Source organism: Sapajus apella, unplaced genomic scaffold (assembly GCF_009761245.1).
Source record: "Sapajus apella isolate SASKATOON/1434 unplaced genomic scaffold, GSC_monkey_1.0 scaffold142, whole genome shotgun sequence".
NCBI lineage: Eukaryota > Metazoa > Chordata > Mammalia > Primates > Cebidae > Sapajus > Sapajus apella.
The window spans coordinates 1,312,576-1,330,709 of NW_022437082.1; the positions used below are offsets into that span (position 1 = coordinate 1,312,576).

At 46.4% G+C, this 18,134-nt stretch overlaps 1 protein-coding gene and 1 pseudogene across 1 annotated transcript; both read left to right on the top strand.

Moving 5' to 3' along the window:
* The first annotated feature begins 906 nt into the window (after nt 1-906).
* On the top strand, nt 907-8,249 carry HMGB3 (high mobility group box 3). The gene is made up of 5 exons (XM_032264108.1): nt 907-1,009; nt 3,256-3,410; nt 3,699-3,838; nt 4,628-4,802; nt 5,274-8,249. Exons 2-5 carry the CDS (start codon nt 3,261-3,263, stop codon nt 5,412-5,414), a joined length of 606 nt encoding a protein of 201 aa, XP_032119999.1. The 5' UTR covers nt 907-1,009; nt 3,256-3,260; the 3' UTR covers nt 5,415-8,249.
* Nucleotides 8,250-11,043: 2,794 nt separating this feature from the next.
* LOC116540594 lies at nt 11,044-11,641 on the top strand (annotated as a pseudogene).
* The last annotated feature ends 6,493 nt before the right edge of the window (nt 11,642-18,134 follow it).

The following is an 18,134-nucleotide window of genomic DNA, read 5'->3' on the forward strand; positions in this document are numbered from 1 at the left end:
ATTGCCTGAATAGAAGTGACTAGATCAAGGACATACCATCTGCCAGTGGCAAAGTGGAGACCAAGTCAAATCCCATTCTTTCATTCATTCACTCACTCATTCATTCTCGAAGCTTTAAATCTTCGCTCCAGGGTGTGTCAGAGAGAATAAGAGCTTGAACCGAGGCAGTGAAAAGGGTAAGAAGAAAAGTGTTATTCTTTGTCCACAAAAGTACAATTTCTCACAAATTTTCTGCTCTTGCCAAACTTCGCTTTCCTGTTTAAGTCCGTTGGTTCCGCAATTTCGGGCGCCAATAAAGACTTTCTGGCATTTAGTGGAAAGAGCCTAGTTGAGCAGGATCCGCAGAAGCGGAATCAGGTGCCTTTCGGGTTGGCAGCGAGATCCAAGGGCCCAAATGTCTAGGTCTCGGCAAGGAAGCAGCTGTCCTCCGCCAGGCATGAGGAGCGAGCTGCAACCGCGTTTCTCTCGCGGCGCGGCGAAGGAACCGGGTAGAGGTGGCCTACCAACGGCCCTCCGTGGTGGGCCCAGGGGTGTTTTCCCGGGCAGGGGATCTGACAGGGGGCCAGGGGCGCCCAGGCCGCGGTGCGGCGAGAGCAGAGGGCAGCGCAGTGGGGCTGGATTTCCCCTTCCCACGCCAGAGGCCGAGGCCTCCAGATATCGCCGGACCACCTCTTCCAAGCCCTTGGCGATCCCGGCTTAGTTCGGGGAGGGGTCTGGCTGGGTGGGCGGGGCGGGCAGGCGAGACGGTTTCTTTCCCAGTTTATCCTCGGTAGCCAGCGCCAGTCGGTGGTGCTGTTTGAATGAATGATCCCAGCGGCCGCGCCCAATGGGCGTCCGCGCCTGCTTAATATGCATGAGGCCCGCAGCCAATGGCCAGGCGAGGAGGCTGTTTTAAACGGCAGAGCCCGCTGGCCAATCAGGCGGCTCTCGTGGAGGCAGCTAGCGCGAGGCTGGGGAGCGCTGAGCAGCGCGTCGTGCCCTGCGCTGCCCAGACTAGCGAACAATACAGGTACGTCTCGCACAGCCCGCGCCCGCCGCCGCCACCGCCACCGCCACCGCCACCGCCACCGCCGCCACAGCCGCAGCGCCCGCACAACTTTCCGGCCCGCGCCGCCGCGAGCGCGCCCCGCCGCCACCTCCCCCTACCTCTCTTCCCGTCTCCCCTCCCGCCCCCTCCGCCTTCCCTCCTGCTAGGCGGCCGGGAAGGAAGAAGCAATTCAGGTGTTTCAACTTTTCCAACGCGTTCTTCGAGCTCCCCGCTTTCAGGGGTCGATTCCCTCTGCGGACGCCAGCCCCTGGCGCCCCAGGGGCCGCAGCCGGGAACCCAGGATTCCCGAGGCCAGATGTTCGGGCAGCTGCGGCTCCGGCGGAGGGGCGAGCAGAGGGGCGGCTGCGGGCTGCGGGCTGCGGGCTCTGGGCTCGGGCGGTGCGCGTCTAGGCGCTGGGCGGCGGCAGCGGGAAGGGGTCCGGGAGCTCCCCGGCCCGCGACGGACTCCGTGAGGGGCGGGCGGCCAGTGCCCGCCGGGGGCCGCCGCGCGGGCAAACTTCGCTCCAGGGCTCGGCCCGGCGCCGCGCCGGCCCGCGGGCTGTGCCGCTGGCTCTGCGTTAACATGGCCGTCGCGGAGCGCCCGGCGGCCCGGGGGGGGCGCGGGCCGGCCGCCCCCCTCTCGCCTCCCGCCCGCCGCGCGCCGCCGCCGCTGCTAACATGGCTGGCGCGGCAGTGGCCTCCGGCGAAGGCAGGGGAGGCGAGCGGAGTGGGCGGCGGGGCGCCCGGCGGGCTCTGGCCTCGGCTCCGGCGCTCGCGGCCCGGGGCGGGCGGCTTGGAGGGCTGGGGGCGCCGCCGCGGGCCCTGGAGCAGCCGAGCGTCATGGCTGCATGGGCGCCTTTGTTATCCCGAGGAGGGCGCCCCGCGCCGGGGGGCGGGGAGGTCCGGCCCCGGCCCCGGAGACCCGGGCTGCCCGGGCGGGGCGGGGAGGGGTGGGGGCCGGCGGGCGGCTGGCTGCGGCGGCGGCGGAGCCCGGGCCGCTTTGTTCGCTGCTGTTGCCGCCGCCGCCGCCGCCGTCGCCGTCGTCGCCGTCGCCCGCGCCGGCCGCGCGCGGATCAGCCATTTTAGCGAACGGGACCCCGATGCGCGGCGGACGCCGCCACCACTGCCGCGGCTGCCGCCGGCCCGGCAACACACCCCGCGCGCCGCCACCGCCGCCGCCCCAGGCTCCATGCACCCCCCGGGGATGACAGCGGCGGATTTCAGGGGTACTTTCTTTCATTGGGAGGCTTTTGACAAAATGGAAGGTGAATTACGGGTGTCCGGATGACCCTGCACGGTGGCCGAGGCGGGCTGCCTTCTGCCTGCCGGAACTCCCCCTCGCCCGGTCCCGCCCCGCCCGGGCTGCCGCTGCAGGGCTCTGTTGGGCAGTCTCTCGGGCGGCCGCTGCCAAGGGGAGCGCTTTAATTTTACATGATGACCTTGGGTGTGGGAAGAGGAAAAGATGGCGGGAAGCTGGGGGGTGGGACAGGGACGATGACATGCCGCAGCTGCATTTTTATTTGGAAACTTTGGAGAAAGTATTCCGGGCTACACCTCCGTTCTGGGTTACAGATGAGCACCACTAGCCCTTTCGATACACCCTCCCCCTTTAGATAGTGACGAAGTGATGAATTGAACTAATAGTACGGGGTACCTGCTCACTTTCCAGATCTCCCGTGTTGTAAAGCCATTTTTTTTTAACAAGCCAAAGTGCATCAACAATAGTGACATTTCAGAGGTTCCCTACATGTAGTTCTGCTTTGGTCTTGTGTTCAGCAGTGGTAACCCTTTTTTTTTTTTTTAATTGCATAAGAGTTAGCGGATTACCAGATAGCCTTAAGTCATTGATTTCAAGCTTCTGTCACCCCCACCAAATGTGTCCTCGCTGTGCCCTTCCCACTTTGTGATTATAGTTTTCGAAACGTAGCAGTTCCATAAGGCAGCACTGAGTACCCTACTTGGGTCGGCTCCATTTGGAGAACTTGATCGCTCTTGAGAAGTAACTCGCAAACCAGCGCGCTTCATGCTGGTCAAAAGTTAAATGACAAGCGACAGTGAAACTGATTTCTTTCCCACCCTGCTTTCTGCCACTGGTGTCAGGCATTGGGGGAAGGGGACTTCCTAACAGCAAGTGTAGTTTTAATTTTGCTCTGTCTTTGGTACATCTTATAGTTCTACAATTCCTCCTTGCTTTTCCTCATTGTTTGTTTCTTTCTCTTCCATCACAGTCAGGATGGCTAAAGGTGACCCCAAGAAACCAAAGGGCAAGATGTCTGCTTATGCTTTCTTTGTGCAGACGTGCAGAGAAGAACATAAGAAGAAAAACCCAGAGGTCCCTGTCAATTTTGCAGAATTTTCCAAGAAATGCTCTGAGAGGTGGAAGGTATTTTTCTTCTGTACCCTTCAAACTAGCCTTAGTTGGATTTCTCACTGTAGAATGACTTACCTTTAGAGTTTCTCCGGATGCTTGCTTCCTCTTTTACTTAGACTCATTTTGCTCGTCTTTAGAATTTTGTGTATGTGTTTTTATTTTTTTTTCAGCCTCTGCAGAGGTTTGAGGCCTTCATCCCCTTTTGCAAGTGGTTCTAGCAACTGTCACTTTAATCACAAGACAACTGAACAGGTGTGTGTTCACTGCTTCGAGGGATTTAACAAGTCCTGTTCTTTGCAGACAATGTCCGGGAAAGAGAAATCTAAATTTGATGAAATGGCAAAGGCGGATAAAGTGCGCTATGATCGGGAAATGAAGGATTATGGACCAGCTAAGGGAGGCAAGAAGAAGAAGGATCCTAATGCCCCCAAAAGGCCACCGTAAGTGACTATAGGATTCAAGATAACAATTAATACCTTTTCTTCTGCTTGCAAGATTTGGTTTTTTGGTCGTCCTGTATTTCATTTCGAAATGAAATTTTTTTTGTTGTTTTTGAGATGGAGTCTCGCTCTGTTGCCAGGCTTGAGTGCAGTGGCACAATCTTGACTTACTGCAGCCTCCTTTTCCCAGGTTCAAGTGATTCTCCTGCCTCAGCCTCCCTGAGTAGCGGGGACTACAGGCGCGTGCCACCACACCTGGCTAATTTTTGTATTTTTAGTAGAGACAGGGTTTCACCATGTTGACCAGGATGGTCTCAATCTCTTGACCTCGTGATCTGCCTCAGCCTCCCAAAGTGCTGGGATTACAGATGTGAGTTAGCACCCCTGGCCAAAATATTTTTTAAGAGATACTTTACATAAAAGATGGTGACACCTTTGCAAGCCGTTTTGTACTTGGGCTTTGTGCTGCAGTGCCGGTGTTGTCTGTGGTTGAGGCTGAGGTGTTTGTGGGCTGTGGGTACACGTTCGCAGTGGTTCTCTGTTGGCCTTTCCATTGTGCTGGAGGCACCCTAGTTTTGGTGTCAGTGTCCTGGGAGTATGTTCTTTATGCCTTTCCCAGTAACTGAAAGACTGAGACAGCAGCATACATTTTAGAAGCTTTACATGTTCTAGAACCTACAACTTTGTAGTATTGTATCAAAACACTTTAGGGAGAAGTCATAGTGGTAGGAGGGAGAGCAACTCAAAATGTTTTGTGGTTTCTCATCTAATTTATGTAATTCTTCCAAGGTCTGGCTTCTTCCTGTTCTGCTCAGAATTCCGCCCCAAGATCAAATCCACAAACCCTGGCATCTCTATTGGAGACGTGGCAAAAAAGCTGGGTGAGATGTGGAATAACCTAAATGACAGCGAAAAGCAGCCTTACATCACTAAGGCGGCAAAGCTGAAGGAGAAGTATGAGAAGGTAAGGTGGGGCTGGTGGCCTGGACTGCTGAACAGGCAGTGGCCGTGCTATCAGTAGGTTGCAGGGCATGTGGCAGCTTTGCTGGGCTGAGCACTTAGCATAGCACTCAAGGGCCCATCCCCCTGCAAGGTAGCCATGGGTGCTGGTGTTCATACTTTTTTGACAGGTCTTTGTTTTGGGGACAAATACAGGCTTGAAATGTTTTGCTTACTCTTTAAGAAAAAAAATGATAACAGGATTTGATAGTGCTACTAATATGACTTGAAGGACAGTTGAACACTCATTAACTTTTAAATTCAAATGGCTATAGAACCAAATTCATATATGGAAACATACTTCAAATATATATGATAGCAGCCCTATCTTACTTGATGTCAGTTCCTGTTTTCTTACCTGAGATGACGACTGCATATTTCTACTTGGTGTTAAGACAGCTGCATACTCATTTGAAATATGTCCCTGTTCCTCCAGGATGTTGCTGACTATAAGTCGAAAGGAAAGTTTGATGGTGCAAAGGGTCCCGCTAAAGTTGCCCGGAAAAAAGTAGAAGAGGAAGATGAAGAAGACGAGGAGGAAGAGGAGGAGGAGGAGGAGGAGGAGGAGGATGAATAAAAAAAACTGTTTATCTGTCTCTTTGTGAATACTTAGAGTAGGGGAGCGCCGTAATTGACACATCTCTTACTTGAGAAGTGTCTGTTGCCCTCATTAGGTTTAATTACAAAATTTGATCACGATCATATTGTAGTCTCTCAAAGTGCTCTAGAGATTGTCAGTGGTTTACATGAAGTGGCCATGGGTGTCTGGAGCACCCTGAAACTGTATCAAAGTTGTACATATTTCCAAACATTTTTAAAATGAAAAGGCACTCTCGTGTTCTCCTCACTCTGTGCACTTTGCTGTTGGTGTGACAAGACATTTAAAGATGTTTCTGGCATTTTTTTTATTTGTAAGGTGGTGTTAACTATATGGTTATTGGCTAGAAATCCTGAGTTATCAACTGTATATATCTATAGTTTGTAAAATAACAAAACAACCAAGACAAACTCTTGATGCTCCTTGCCTGGCGTTGAGGCTGCGGGAAAGATGCCTTTTGGAGGGGCTGTAGCTCAGGGCGTGCACTGTGAGGCTGGACCTGTTGACTCTGCAGTGGGCATCCATTTAGCTTCAGGTTGTCTTGTTTCTGTATATAGTGACATAGCATTCTGCCACCATCTTAGCTGTGGACAAAGGGGGTCAGCTGGCATGAGATATTTTTGTTTTTTGTTTAAGTGCGGTAGTTTTTAAACTGTTTGTTTTTAAACAAACTGTAGAACTCTTCATTGTCAGCAAAGTGAAGAGCCACTGCATCAATGAAAGTTCAAGAACCTTCTGTACTTAAACACGATTTGCAACGTTCTGTTATTTTTTTTGTATGTTTAGAATGCTGAAATGTTTTTGAAGTTAAATAAACAGTATTACATTTTTAAAACTGTTCTCTATTATAACAGTCAATTTCTGACTCACAGCAGTGAACAAACCCCCACTCCGTTGTATTTGGAGACTGGCCTCCCTGTGAATGTGGTAGCTTCCTTTATTACTCAGTGGCCAGCTCACTTAGGGCTGAGATGAAGGAGAGGGCTACTTGAAGCTACTGTGTGCTTTTGTTTGTGTCTGAGTGGCATTAAGATGAAGTCTGGAGGAGCTAAGAGAAGGACATAGGTGAGGTTCAACAGCCTTCCAAGGTACAGGAAGGTGGATGATGAGGACTAAGGCTGACTGATTAGGTTTAACTTTTTTTGTTCCACTTCCACCCCCTATTTTGTGTGCCAAATGTATTGCTAAATAGCAATTTCAGACCATCTGGCCTTTCAAAAATTCAGGCCTTTGTTTTCCTCTTTCACACCTACCCCCGTGCTCCTGGCACATGTTATTTGTGGTGCTCAACATTTGGGGTCTTGAGCCTGCTGCTTGTCTCCTGGACACCAGTGAGGTGAGGGTATGTGGGATGGGGTGGTGGGGTAGGAGACAGTATCCATGTTGCTCCTACTTCAGAACTCCAAACCCCCAAGGAAGATTGTAGGCTCCATCTTGGGCCACCTGAGCTATAGGGCAGGCTAATAGAATCAACCATTTCTAAGCACTAAATGTGTCATGAAAAGTTGAATGGCCTACTCACAAGATTAGCTCATTCACTGGAAATGTAGATTGATGTTCAATGTTTTTAAACTGGAAGAAGCTTGGTTTGTGTGTCAGTGGTTGTATTAGTGGGTAGTGTAACATTTTCTCCAGGTTGGAGTGAGGGGAGATGGCCACAATGGCAAGTGGTGACACTAAATGCCATTTTGAAGGCTGATGTGTACATACATCATTACTGTCTGTAGCAATGAAGGATACGGTACTGTGTTGTCGTTGAGTGTCGCTATTGCCCAGCATTAATATTTGGGTGTGGATGTTTGAGGCTATGAGACATGCAGGAGTGTTTTTGTGGTATTTTAAGAGAAAGCTTTTTCTTAAAATTCATTGTTCAGAAACTTGCATTTCTGGAGGTGGTGTCCTCTCCATCCTGTCGGGTCCTGGATGAGTACAAGTTATGGTCATGGTCACAGCCTGATCTCTATGTATTCATAGCCATTCCGTCTCCCATCAGAACTGTTTGTCCTGAATGTGTTCTCTAGTTCTAGAAAATGACCACTAATTTAAAAAAACTTGGTTGTGAGGTTTGCCCAGAGGCACTTGTTCTGGAATTGCCCCTCCTGCTTAAGCCATGTCCTTGTCACTTGGCATTCTAAGCTAAAGCTTCTGCTTCCCAAACCATGACGTGCTAGGCCAAGATCTGGGAGCTGTGGCCAGCCTTGTCAAATGTGGAAGAGAAACAACCTGTAGTAAAAAAGGGATTTGTTAAGTGGTGCCTGTCTACTTTGTAACTAGACATACCAACCAGGGAAGGGCAAAGGATGGAAAAGTGTAACTTGTGCTTCCAAAGTAGCTAAGCAGAAGTAGGGAAGCAGTTTAGCCAAATGATTTTTGATTAGGCAAACACTGAGTTTTAAAGAGACTGTCAAGTTGAGGCCACTTGGTCCATTAGCTGGTGCAGCCAAGACCACTACTCAGCATTTTCATACTGTCACAAGATTGCTCCTCTAATGGAATAATGCCCTAGTTTCTCTTGAGATGCTGTAAGTGGCATGTTACCTAAGGCATAGACTTAGCTTTATTGCTGGGCTCACTGTGTTCTTAAGATGCCAACCTGTTGCTTCCCCCCCCCCATTTAAAATGATAGTACCTGTTCCCTCTAACCACCTCACCCCATTCTTGAATGACATTTTTTCCTTTGGAAAGAACAAGGCTGTGATGAAGTGACTATTGTCCGTGTCTCCTGTGTGTGTCTGTTTTGTCACAAATGTATTTGGGGACGTTGGATGCATTCATTTTTCTGTAATAAAGTTTCTTAATCACTCTTCCCAAAAAGTAATCACTGGACTGTCTGCAATCTGTTTGAGATACTGAATCTCTGTACTTTTGGTTGATTATAATCAAGATTTTAAAAGTACAAACTTTGTGTTAACCATAGATCTGAACTAACATTTACTGGAATGATACTATCAAAATGTAGCAAGTGTTAAGGACTCCAAAGCCTCAAGTTCAACCTCTTGGCCAGAGGCATAAGAGGGGGAGTTGGTTCTGAAGCCCTGGACCGGGGATAAATGGGCAATTTGCAGGATGCTAGTAAGCTACTGTTTGATAAAGTGGTTAATAACTTGTAATCAGCCAGCCCTGCCCACCAGGGCTCCTCGAGGCCAAGGGTCTGGGCTTAGTTGGCTGACTTAGCCATGTTCAACAAGGAGTTCTGGATGAGAGCCATGGGGGCCACTTGCTGTTCTTGGCTCCCAGCTCAGTTTTCTGTGGAGCCCAGGCCTTTCTGCGAGAGAAAGGCCATTGAGCCAGATTGGCAGCCCCAAGCTTCCCTTACTGCTTCAACCAGAGCAGTCTTCCACCTTGTTTTATATGTTGGGCATCCTACGATTTCAGCTTTCAAAAGAAGCTGGGACACCATATCAATAAAAAGAGACACATATGACTATCTCGATAGACACAAAAACCTTGAAGAACACTTTTTCATGACAAAAACGAGTAGAAGGGAACTTCCTGAACCTGATATAGGAGGTTTAGGAAAACCCATGTTATTCATCATCATACTAAAAGTTCTAGCCAGGGCAATTAGGCAAGAGCAAACATCCAGACTGAAATTGAGAAGACAAACCTATGTCTATTTGTAGATGATATAATCTTGTATACAGATAATTGTAAGGAGTTTCCAAATAAAACTAAAAGAAATAAATGAATTCAGTTGCAGTAAACAAGATTAACATACAAAAACTAGTATTTCTATACACCAGCTATGAACAATCCGAAACTAAGAAAACAATTCTATTAAATTTCTACATCAAAAAGAATAAAATATTTAGGAATGAACAATATAAGTACAAAACTTATATGGGGAGAAGTACAAAACATTAAAGACCTAAGGAAATAGATATTCAACATTCATGAATTGAAAGGTTTAATATTGTTAAGATTGCAATACTCCTGAAATTGATCTAGAATGCAATCCCTATCAGGATCCCAGCTGGCTTCCTCTAGTAGAAATCAGGCTGATTCTAAATTTCATATAGAAAATCAAGAGATGCAGGATGCTCAGATCAATCTTGGAAACAGTTGGAGGATTCACATTTCTTGATTTCCAAACTATTTTATTAAAACCTTTTTTTTGAGACAGCGTCTTACTCTGTCGCCCAGGCTATTGTGCAGTGGCACGATCACAGCTCATTGCAGCGTCAACCTCCCAGGCTCAACTGATCCTTCCACCTCAGCTTCCAGGTAACTGGGACTACAAGTGTTCACCACTGCACCTGGCTTATTTATTTATTTAAGAGACAGGGCCTCACTATGTTGCCCAGGCTTGTCATGAACTCCTGGACTCAACTGATCCTCTTGCCTCAACCTTCCAAAATGTAGAGATTATGGCACACTGGTGAGCAACCACACCTGGCCTATTTCAAAACTTACAACAAAGCCAGGTGTGGTGGCTCACGCCTGTAATCCCAGCACTTTGGGAGGCCAAGGCAGGTGGGTCACTTAAAATCAAGAGTTTGAGACCAGCCTGGCCAACATGATGAAACCCCATCGCTACTGAAAACACACACACACACACACACGCACACACAAAAAAAATCTGGGTGTAGTGGCACATGCCTGTAGTCTCAGCTACTCTGCAGGCTGAGGAAGGAGAACCACTTGAACCCAGGAAGCAGAGGTTGCGGTGAGCCGAGACCATGGCCACTGCACTCCAGCTTCAGCGACTCAGTGAGACTCTGTCTCAAAAAACAAAAACAACCCAAAAACTTAAAGCTACAGTAATCAAGACAGTGTAATACCAGCATAAGGACAGACATATTGGCTAATACATTTGTGGCCAACTGATTTTTCAATAAGGATAAAAACATTCAAGGGGGGAAATAATTTTCAATAAATGATGTTGGGACAACTGGATATCCATATGCAAAAGAATGAATTTTGACCCCTCCCTAATGCCACATTCAAAAATCAATCAAAATGGAATAAAGACCCAAATATAAGAGCTACAACTATAAAAGTCTTAGTAGGAAACCTAAGTGTGAATTTCATAACCTTGGATTTGGCAATAGTTTCTTAGGACACCAGAAACACATGCAACTAAAGGAAACAATAGATAAGTTGAAATTCATTAAAATCAAAACAAACAAAAACTTTTGTGCCTCAAACAATACCACTGGGAAAGTGAAAAGACAACCTACAGAATGTGGGAAGATATCTGCACATCACATATCCTATAAGGATCTAGTATTCGAAATATATAAAAAAATTTTACAGCCAGGCACGGTGGCTCACACCTGTAATCCTAGCACTTTGGGAGTCTGAGCGGGGTGGATCACCTGAGGTCAGGAATTCAAGACCAGCCTGGCCATCATGGTGAAACCCCGTCTTTAAAAAAAAAAATAAAACTGTTACAACTCAGCCATAAAAAGACAATCCGATTTAAAAAAATGAGCAAAAGATCTTAACAGACATTTCTCCAAATAAGATGTACAATAAACACATGAAAAGATGCTCAGCATCATTAGTCATCAAGAAATTTAAATCAAGACTATAATAAGATACCATTTAACACTCACTAGGATGGTTATAATAATGATAAAAAAAGGGAGCTCTTTCCTTTCGCTGCTGCGGCCGCAGCCATGAGTATGCTCAAGCTTCAGGAGAGGCTCGCCTCTAGTGTCCTCCGCTGCGGCAAGAAGAAGGTCTGGTTGGACCCCAATAAGACCAATGAAATCGCCAATGCCAACTCCGGTCAGCAGATCCGGAAACTGATCAAAGATGGGCTGATCATCCTTAAGCCTGCGACGGTCTATTCCGGTCTTGATTCCGGGAAAACACCTTGGCCTGCGGGAAGGGCAGGCTCATCAGGATAGGTAAGCAAGAGGGTACAGTCAATTCCTGAATTCCAGAGAAGGTCAAGTGGATGGGGAGAATGAGGATTCTGCATCGGCTGCTCAGAAGATACCGGGAATCTAAGATTGATGGCCCCATGTATAACAGCTTATACCTGAAGGTGAAGGGGAATGTGTTAAAAAACAAGCGGATTCTCATGGAACACAGTTGCAAGCTGAAGGCAGACAAGGCCCGCAAGAAGCTCTTGGCTGACCAGACTGAGGCCCTCAGGTCCAAGACCAGGGAAGTAGCAAGCGCCATAAAGAGCGCCTCCAGGCCAAGGAGGAAGGAGATCATCCAGACTGTTCAAGGAGGAAGAGACCAAGAAATAAAAGCTCCTTCTTTGTCTGTACATACTGACCTTCGTGATTACACAGATCAGCCATTAAATTAACACGAGGCTTTATCTGCTTGCCAAAAAAAAAAAAGAAAAAATAGAAAAATAACTAATATCGGTGAGAACGTAGAGAAATTAGAGTCCTGGTACATTGCAGTTGGGAATATAACATGGTGCAGTCACTATGGAAAACAGCTTGGAGATTTCTCAAGAAGTTGAACACAGAATTACCATATGACTCAGTTCCACTCCTAGGTATATACCCAAAATAATTGAAAACAGGTATTCAAACAAATACTTGTACAGCAATATTCATGTACATAATTCTTAGTAGCCAAGAAGTGAAAACAACCCAAATGTCCATCAAGTAATGACTGGATAAAATGTGGTATATCCATATGAAGAAATATTGTTCAGCCATAATAAGGAAGATGGAGTCTTGCTCTGTCACCCAGGCTGGAGTGCAGTGGTGTGATCTCGGCTCACTGCAACCTCCACTTCCTGGGTTTCAAGCGATTCTGCTGCCTCAGCCTCCCATGTGGCTGAGAATACAGGCATCTGCCACCATGCCCAGCTAATTTTTGTGTTTTTAGTAGAGACAAGCTTTCACCATATTGGCCAGGCTGGACCTCATGTGATCCACCTGCCTCGGCTTCTCAGAGAGCTGGGATTACAGGCGTGAGCCACCATGCCTGGCCTAAAAATTGTACATTTTAAATGAGTGAATTTTATGGAATGTGAATTATATATGTTGTCTGTAAAAAAATGATGGAGACCTGACTCTAGTGTGAGGCTGTGGGGAGAGTAGATCTACAGTGGAGACACCTCTTTCGGGAGGTATGATCATGAAGGGGAGGGAAGAGAGAGAGGGAGAGGAAGTGTGGTATGGGGTGAGGAGCAGAAGCAGGGTGGCTTGTTTGCTTGTTGTTTTTTGTGTTTGTTTCTAAGAAAGGATCTTGCTGTCACTCAGGCTGGAGTGCAGTGGCACAATCACAGCTTACTGCAGCCTCAACCTCCTGGGCTCAGGAGATCCTTCCACCTCAGCCTCCTGAGTAGCTGGAGGCACTACAGGCAGGAACCAGCATGCCTGGATAATTTTTAACTTTTTTTTTTGTAGAGATGGGGATCTTATTATGTTGCCCAGGCTGGTCTTGAACTCCTAGGCTCAAGCGGTCCTCCCGTCTTGGCCTCCCAAAGTGCTGGGGTTACCAGCCAGTTTTTGTTTCCAAATGGATGAGACTTTAGGAGTTGTGATCAGCGAGGACGTTACCTGTACATTGCCAGGCCAGGCCTCTTCCTTGAGCTCCAGACCCAGAGATCCAATAGCCTCTTTGACATACCACCTGGATGGCCCATTGACACCTCTAACTTCACGTCTTTAAACCTAATCTCATCATCTTCATCTTTTCCCAAGTTTTTTCTTCATCCCAGCCTGGCTCTTCCTTTTCTCACACTTCAGAGTCAGTTCCCAAATCCTGCCAATTGTATTTCCTAAAATATCTTGCATCTACCCCTCACGTTCATGCTGTCAGTGTAGGTGAATCTCCCATCTGTAAATTCTCTCATGCTTTCTAATTAATTTATTATTTTCTTTTTCATTTCTCCTTCTCCTTCTCCTCCTCCTCCTTCTCCTCCTCCTCCCCTTCTCCTCCTCCTCCTTCTCCTCCTTCTCCTCCTCCTCCTCCTCCTCCTCCTCCTTCTCCTCCTCCTCCTTCTCCTCCTCCTCCTCCTTCTTCTCCTCCTTCTTCTTCTCCTCATCCTCCTTCTCCTCCCCTCCTGCTTCTCCTCCTCTACCTTCTCCTCCTCCTCCTCCTTCTCCTCCTTCTTCTCCTCCTCGTCCTTCTCCTCTCCTCCTGCTTCTCCTCCTTCTCCTCCTCCTCCTTCTTCTCCTCCTCTTCTTCCTCTTCCTCCCCTTCTTCTTCCTTTTCCTCCCCTTCTTCTTCCTTCCCTTCTTCTTCTTCCTCCTCTGCTTCTGTCTCTGCCTCCTCTTCTCCTCCTCCTCCTTCTCCTCCTCTTTGCCCTGTCTTATGGTGTTCATCCCGTGCTTTCTTAGGCATAGACTAGAACTTGCAATTTCGGACTTTTGCCCTCAGTGCAAATCTCTGGCTTGGACGCCCTGGTCACATCTGTTATGGTGGTTGTAGAAGTCTGTCTAGATGAGAGATGCTGGGAGATCATATAAGAATGGCAATGTTGAAGATATAGAAAAGTAAATGAATTCAAGAGATGACTTAGACTTATTCATCTCACGTAACTGCAACTTATCCACCTGCCACCCCCAGCTTCTGGTAGCCACCATTCTATTATCTGTTTCTATGTATTAACAAAAAATACATCACAAATAAGTGAAATCATGCAGTTTTTGTCTTTCTGTACCTGGCTTATTTCACTTAACATAATATCCTCCAATTTCATTCATGTTGTTGCAAATGGCAAATGACAGAATTTTCTTTCTTTTAAGACTGGATAATATTCCACTGTGTATGTATACCACTCTCTTTTTTTTTTTTTTGAGACGGAGTCTCTCTCTGTTTCCTAGGCTGGAGTGCAGTGTGCAGTGGTGTGATCTCAGCTCAGTGCAACCTCTGCCTCCTGGGTTCAAGCGATTCTCCTGTCTCAGTCCTACCCAATTAACTGGGATTACAGGCGCCTGCTACCATACCAGGCTAAGTATTGTATTTTTAGTAGAGATGCGATTTCACCATGTTGGCCAGGATGGTCTTGATCTCCTGACCTCAAATGATCAGCCTGCCTTGACCTCCCAAAGTGTTGATATTACAGGCATCAGCCACTGCACCTGGCACATTTTCTTTAGCCATTCATTGATCAATGAACACTTAGGTTGATTCCATATCTTGGTTATTGTGAATAGTGCTGCAACAAACATGGGAGTGCAGGCATCTCTACCAGGTGCTGACTTACTTCCTTCGGATATATGCCTAGAAGTAGGTGACAGTTGTATTTTGAATTCTTTGAGGAAGCTCTGTGCTGTTTTCCATCCATCAGGGCTGTGCCAATTTACATTCCCATCAACAATATAGGAGGGTTCCCTTTCTCCATTCGCCGGTACTTATCTCTTGTCTTTTTGAAAACAGCCATCCTAAGAATTTCTAGGTGATATCTCATTGTGGTTGCAAAGGTTCCTTTTCTCCACACTCTCACCAATACTTGTCTTTTTGATAATAGCTATCCTAACAGGTGTGAGGTGACAGGTTAAAGAATACAGTGTTGCATTGTGTAGGATGAATATGTCTAGAGAGCTAATGTACAGTAAAGGACTATAGTTAATAATATTGTATTATTTACTGGAATTTTGTCAAGAGAGTAGGTTTTACGTGTTCTTACCAGGAAATAAAAATGTTAACTGTGAGATGATGGATATGTTAATTGGCTTGAATGTAGTGATCATTTAAGTATTTTTGTGTATCAGAACATTTATGTATATCAGAACATCATGTTGCATACCTTAAATGTATACCATAAAAATAAAAATTAAAAAAACCAAAGTTATTCACACTGCAAAAATAAAAAAAAAAGGCAAGAGAGTATTTACGAAATAAGGATTGCTGGGACTTGGTGGGGGATTGGGTGTGGTGGATGAGGAATAAGAAGTTAAAAATGAGTCCAGGCCAGGAGCAGTGGCTCACGCCTCTAATCCCAGCACTTTGGGAGGCCGAGGTGGGTGGATCACCTGAGGTCAGGAGTTTGAGACCAGCCTGACCAACATGGAGAAACCCGGTCTCTAGTAAAAATACAAAATCAGCTGAGCGTATGCCTGTAATCCCAGCTACTTGGGAGGCTGAGGCAGGAGAATAGCTTGAACCTGGGAGATGGAGGTTACAGTGAGACAAGAGATCGCACCATTACACTCCAGCCAGGGCAACAAGAGCAAAACTCCATCTCAAAAAAAAAAAAAAAAAAAAGAGTCTAGTTTTATCACCTGGGGCACTGGATGGATTGTGGAGTCTTTCAAAAAGATAAAGCCCTGGCAGGACACTGTGGCTCACACCTGTAATCGCAGCACTTTGCAAGGCAGAGTGGGGAGGATTCCTTGAGCACTGGAGTTTGAGACCAGTCTGGGCAACATAGAAAGACCCCCATCTCTACAAAAAATACACACACACACACAAATAGCTGGGCATGGGGACATGCACCTATAATCCCAGCTACTTGGGAGGTTGGGGTGAAGGATGGCCTGAGCCCGGGAGATCAAGGCTGCAGTGAGCTATGATCGCACCACTGCACTCAAGCCTGGGTGACAAAGACCCTGTCTCAAAAAAAAAAAAAAAAAAAAAAAAAAGAAAGAAGAAGAAGAGAAAAGAGCCAAGAGGAGAAGGTTTGAGAGGGGATCATCTCCAGGCTGCGTAGTGTTCAGAAAGGGCAGCAGGTCTAAGTTCACACTTCTCCGGAGGGAAAGGTTTGTAGCTTGGAATCACAGACCATTTGTGCTGTCAGTCTAAGCAGATCTCCCCTTTCCCTCTTAAGACTTGATTTGAATGTGCATTTTCAGGCTATTTCCCACAAGTTTCCCCCTAGGGAAATCTCCTACTTCTACACCCTGGTACGATCTGTCTGCTATGGTACAATCTTATGAGGGTGTCAGAGCTAGAAATTTCCCTGGAGGGAAATGAAATCCCTTGGGATAGAAGGGGGATTCCCCCTTCCACACTCATACTTCTGTTTCTAAACTGGGAGCATTTGTGGAAAAGCTCAAAAAACCTTTCTGTTATTGGCCTCAGGCCCCAGTTGGTTTTCTCAATCCACATAGGAAATATGAGATGCACATTTTTCTAGGCTATGTGTTTTGTTCCAGGCCTGTGGTGGGTTTTTGTTTGAAAAGTCTGTTGGAAGCATGTCAGCGGTGATACTATGGCAATGTTGAACACAAAATTTGACAGTTCCCGTTGCAAGATGTGTAGAACATATGATGCTTTTGTCCTCTGTCCAAACCCTCAGTAGTTTACATGAAAAAGGGCTGATATTTCAGTGATGAAACATTAGCAGAAGGCTGAAATATGTCACTTAAAAATACTGGGCTAGCCATGGTTTTTTTTAATCCTCTTTTGCTGGAGCTGCTTTTAACGTCTATATCAAGAACTCTCTTCTGCATATGTTTAATTTATTAAATAAAAGAAGCTGATCGAGGAGCATAATCCCCAAAATTTCCACCTCAATTTAGATATTGAAGATCATTCTAAGACTAAGAGGCCCCATGGGATTGTAGAATAAACCGCAAGTAATGCAGTGCCATAAAGCAGGAAGAGCAAGAATATGGACTCCCCTTCCTCATGCTGCTCGTAGCCCAAACTCCCAATTCCAGGAATGAGAAGGTCTGGGATCTAGAGAGGTTAAGTGACTTGCCTAAGGTTACACAGATAGTTGAGGGTGGAGCTAGGATTCCAACTGATACCCACTGTCTCCAAAGCCTGTGAACTCTGTCTATACTGTACATACTATGTGCCAAGCCTACTACTGGAAGCTGAGGATATGGAAATCGTGGCACTGTGTCATGATTCTGGCCCTCAAGGAATTCATAGAGTGCTGTCGTGAAACAGACAATAAAAACACAGTGTGATAATTCTGCTAATAGAAGTCAGCCAAGACTTCTAGATAGTAAGAAAGTGGAACAATGTATGCAGTGCCCCATTAGGAAGTCTTCCTGGAGGAGGAGATGCCTGAGCTATTTGTTAAATGCAGAAGGGTTAGCCAAATGAAGAGGAATGGAAAGAACACACACAAAGACACAGGAGAAGCATGGTTTGTACTGGGAAAGTCCAAGTAGTTTCCTTTCTTAGGAACTGTATTATTTATTGCTGCATAACAAATTACCCCAAATTTTAGCAACTTAAAATAACTTTTATTATCTTATAGCTGTGTGAGTGTCAGGTATCTACTGCTTAGTTGGATCCTTTGGTTTGAGGTCTTCACAAGGCTGTAACCAAGGTATTGGCCAGGGTTACAGTCATCTCAAAACTTGGCTGGAGGAGGATTGCTTCCAAGTTCACTCACATGGTTCTAGGCAGTGTTCAGTTTCTTTCTCCTTCCTTCCTTCCTGCCTGCCTGCCTGCCTTTTCTTCCTTCCTTCCCTCCCTCCTTCCCTTTCTTTTCTTTCTTTCTTCTTTCTTTCTTTCTTTCCTTTCTTTTTTTTCTTTCTTTCTCTCTCTCTTTCTTTCTTTCTTCCTTCTTTCTTTCTTCTTTCTTTCTTTCTCTCTCTTTGTTTCTTCTCTCTTTCTTTCTTTCTCTCTCTTTGTTTCTTCTCTCTCTTTCTTTCTTTCTCTCTTTCTTCTCTCTCTTTCTTTCTTCTCTCTCTTCCTTTCTTCTCTCTCTTTCTTTCTTCTCTCTCTCTCTCTCTTTCTTTCTTCTCTCTCTCTCTCTCTTTCTTTCTTTCTTTCTTTCCTTCCTTCCTTCCTTCTCTTTCTCACTTTCTTTTTCTTTCTTGTCTTTCTCTTTTCTTTCTCTTTTTTCCTTTCTTTCTCTTTTTTTTGTTT

Coding starts and splice junctions, on each gene's coding strand:
- HMGB3 (XM_032264108.1), top strand. CDS start 3,261: ATGGCTAAAGGTGACCCCAAGAAACCAAAGGGCAAGATGTCTGCTTAT. Junction 3,839..4,627: donor AATGCCCCCAAAAGGCCACC/GTAAGTGACTAT, acceptor AATTCTTCCAAG/GTCTGGCTTCTTCCTGTTCT. Junction 4,803..5,273: donor TGAAGGAGAAGTATGAGAAG/GTAAGGTGGGGC, acceptor CTGTTCCTCCAG/GATGTTGCTGACTATAAGTC.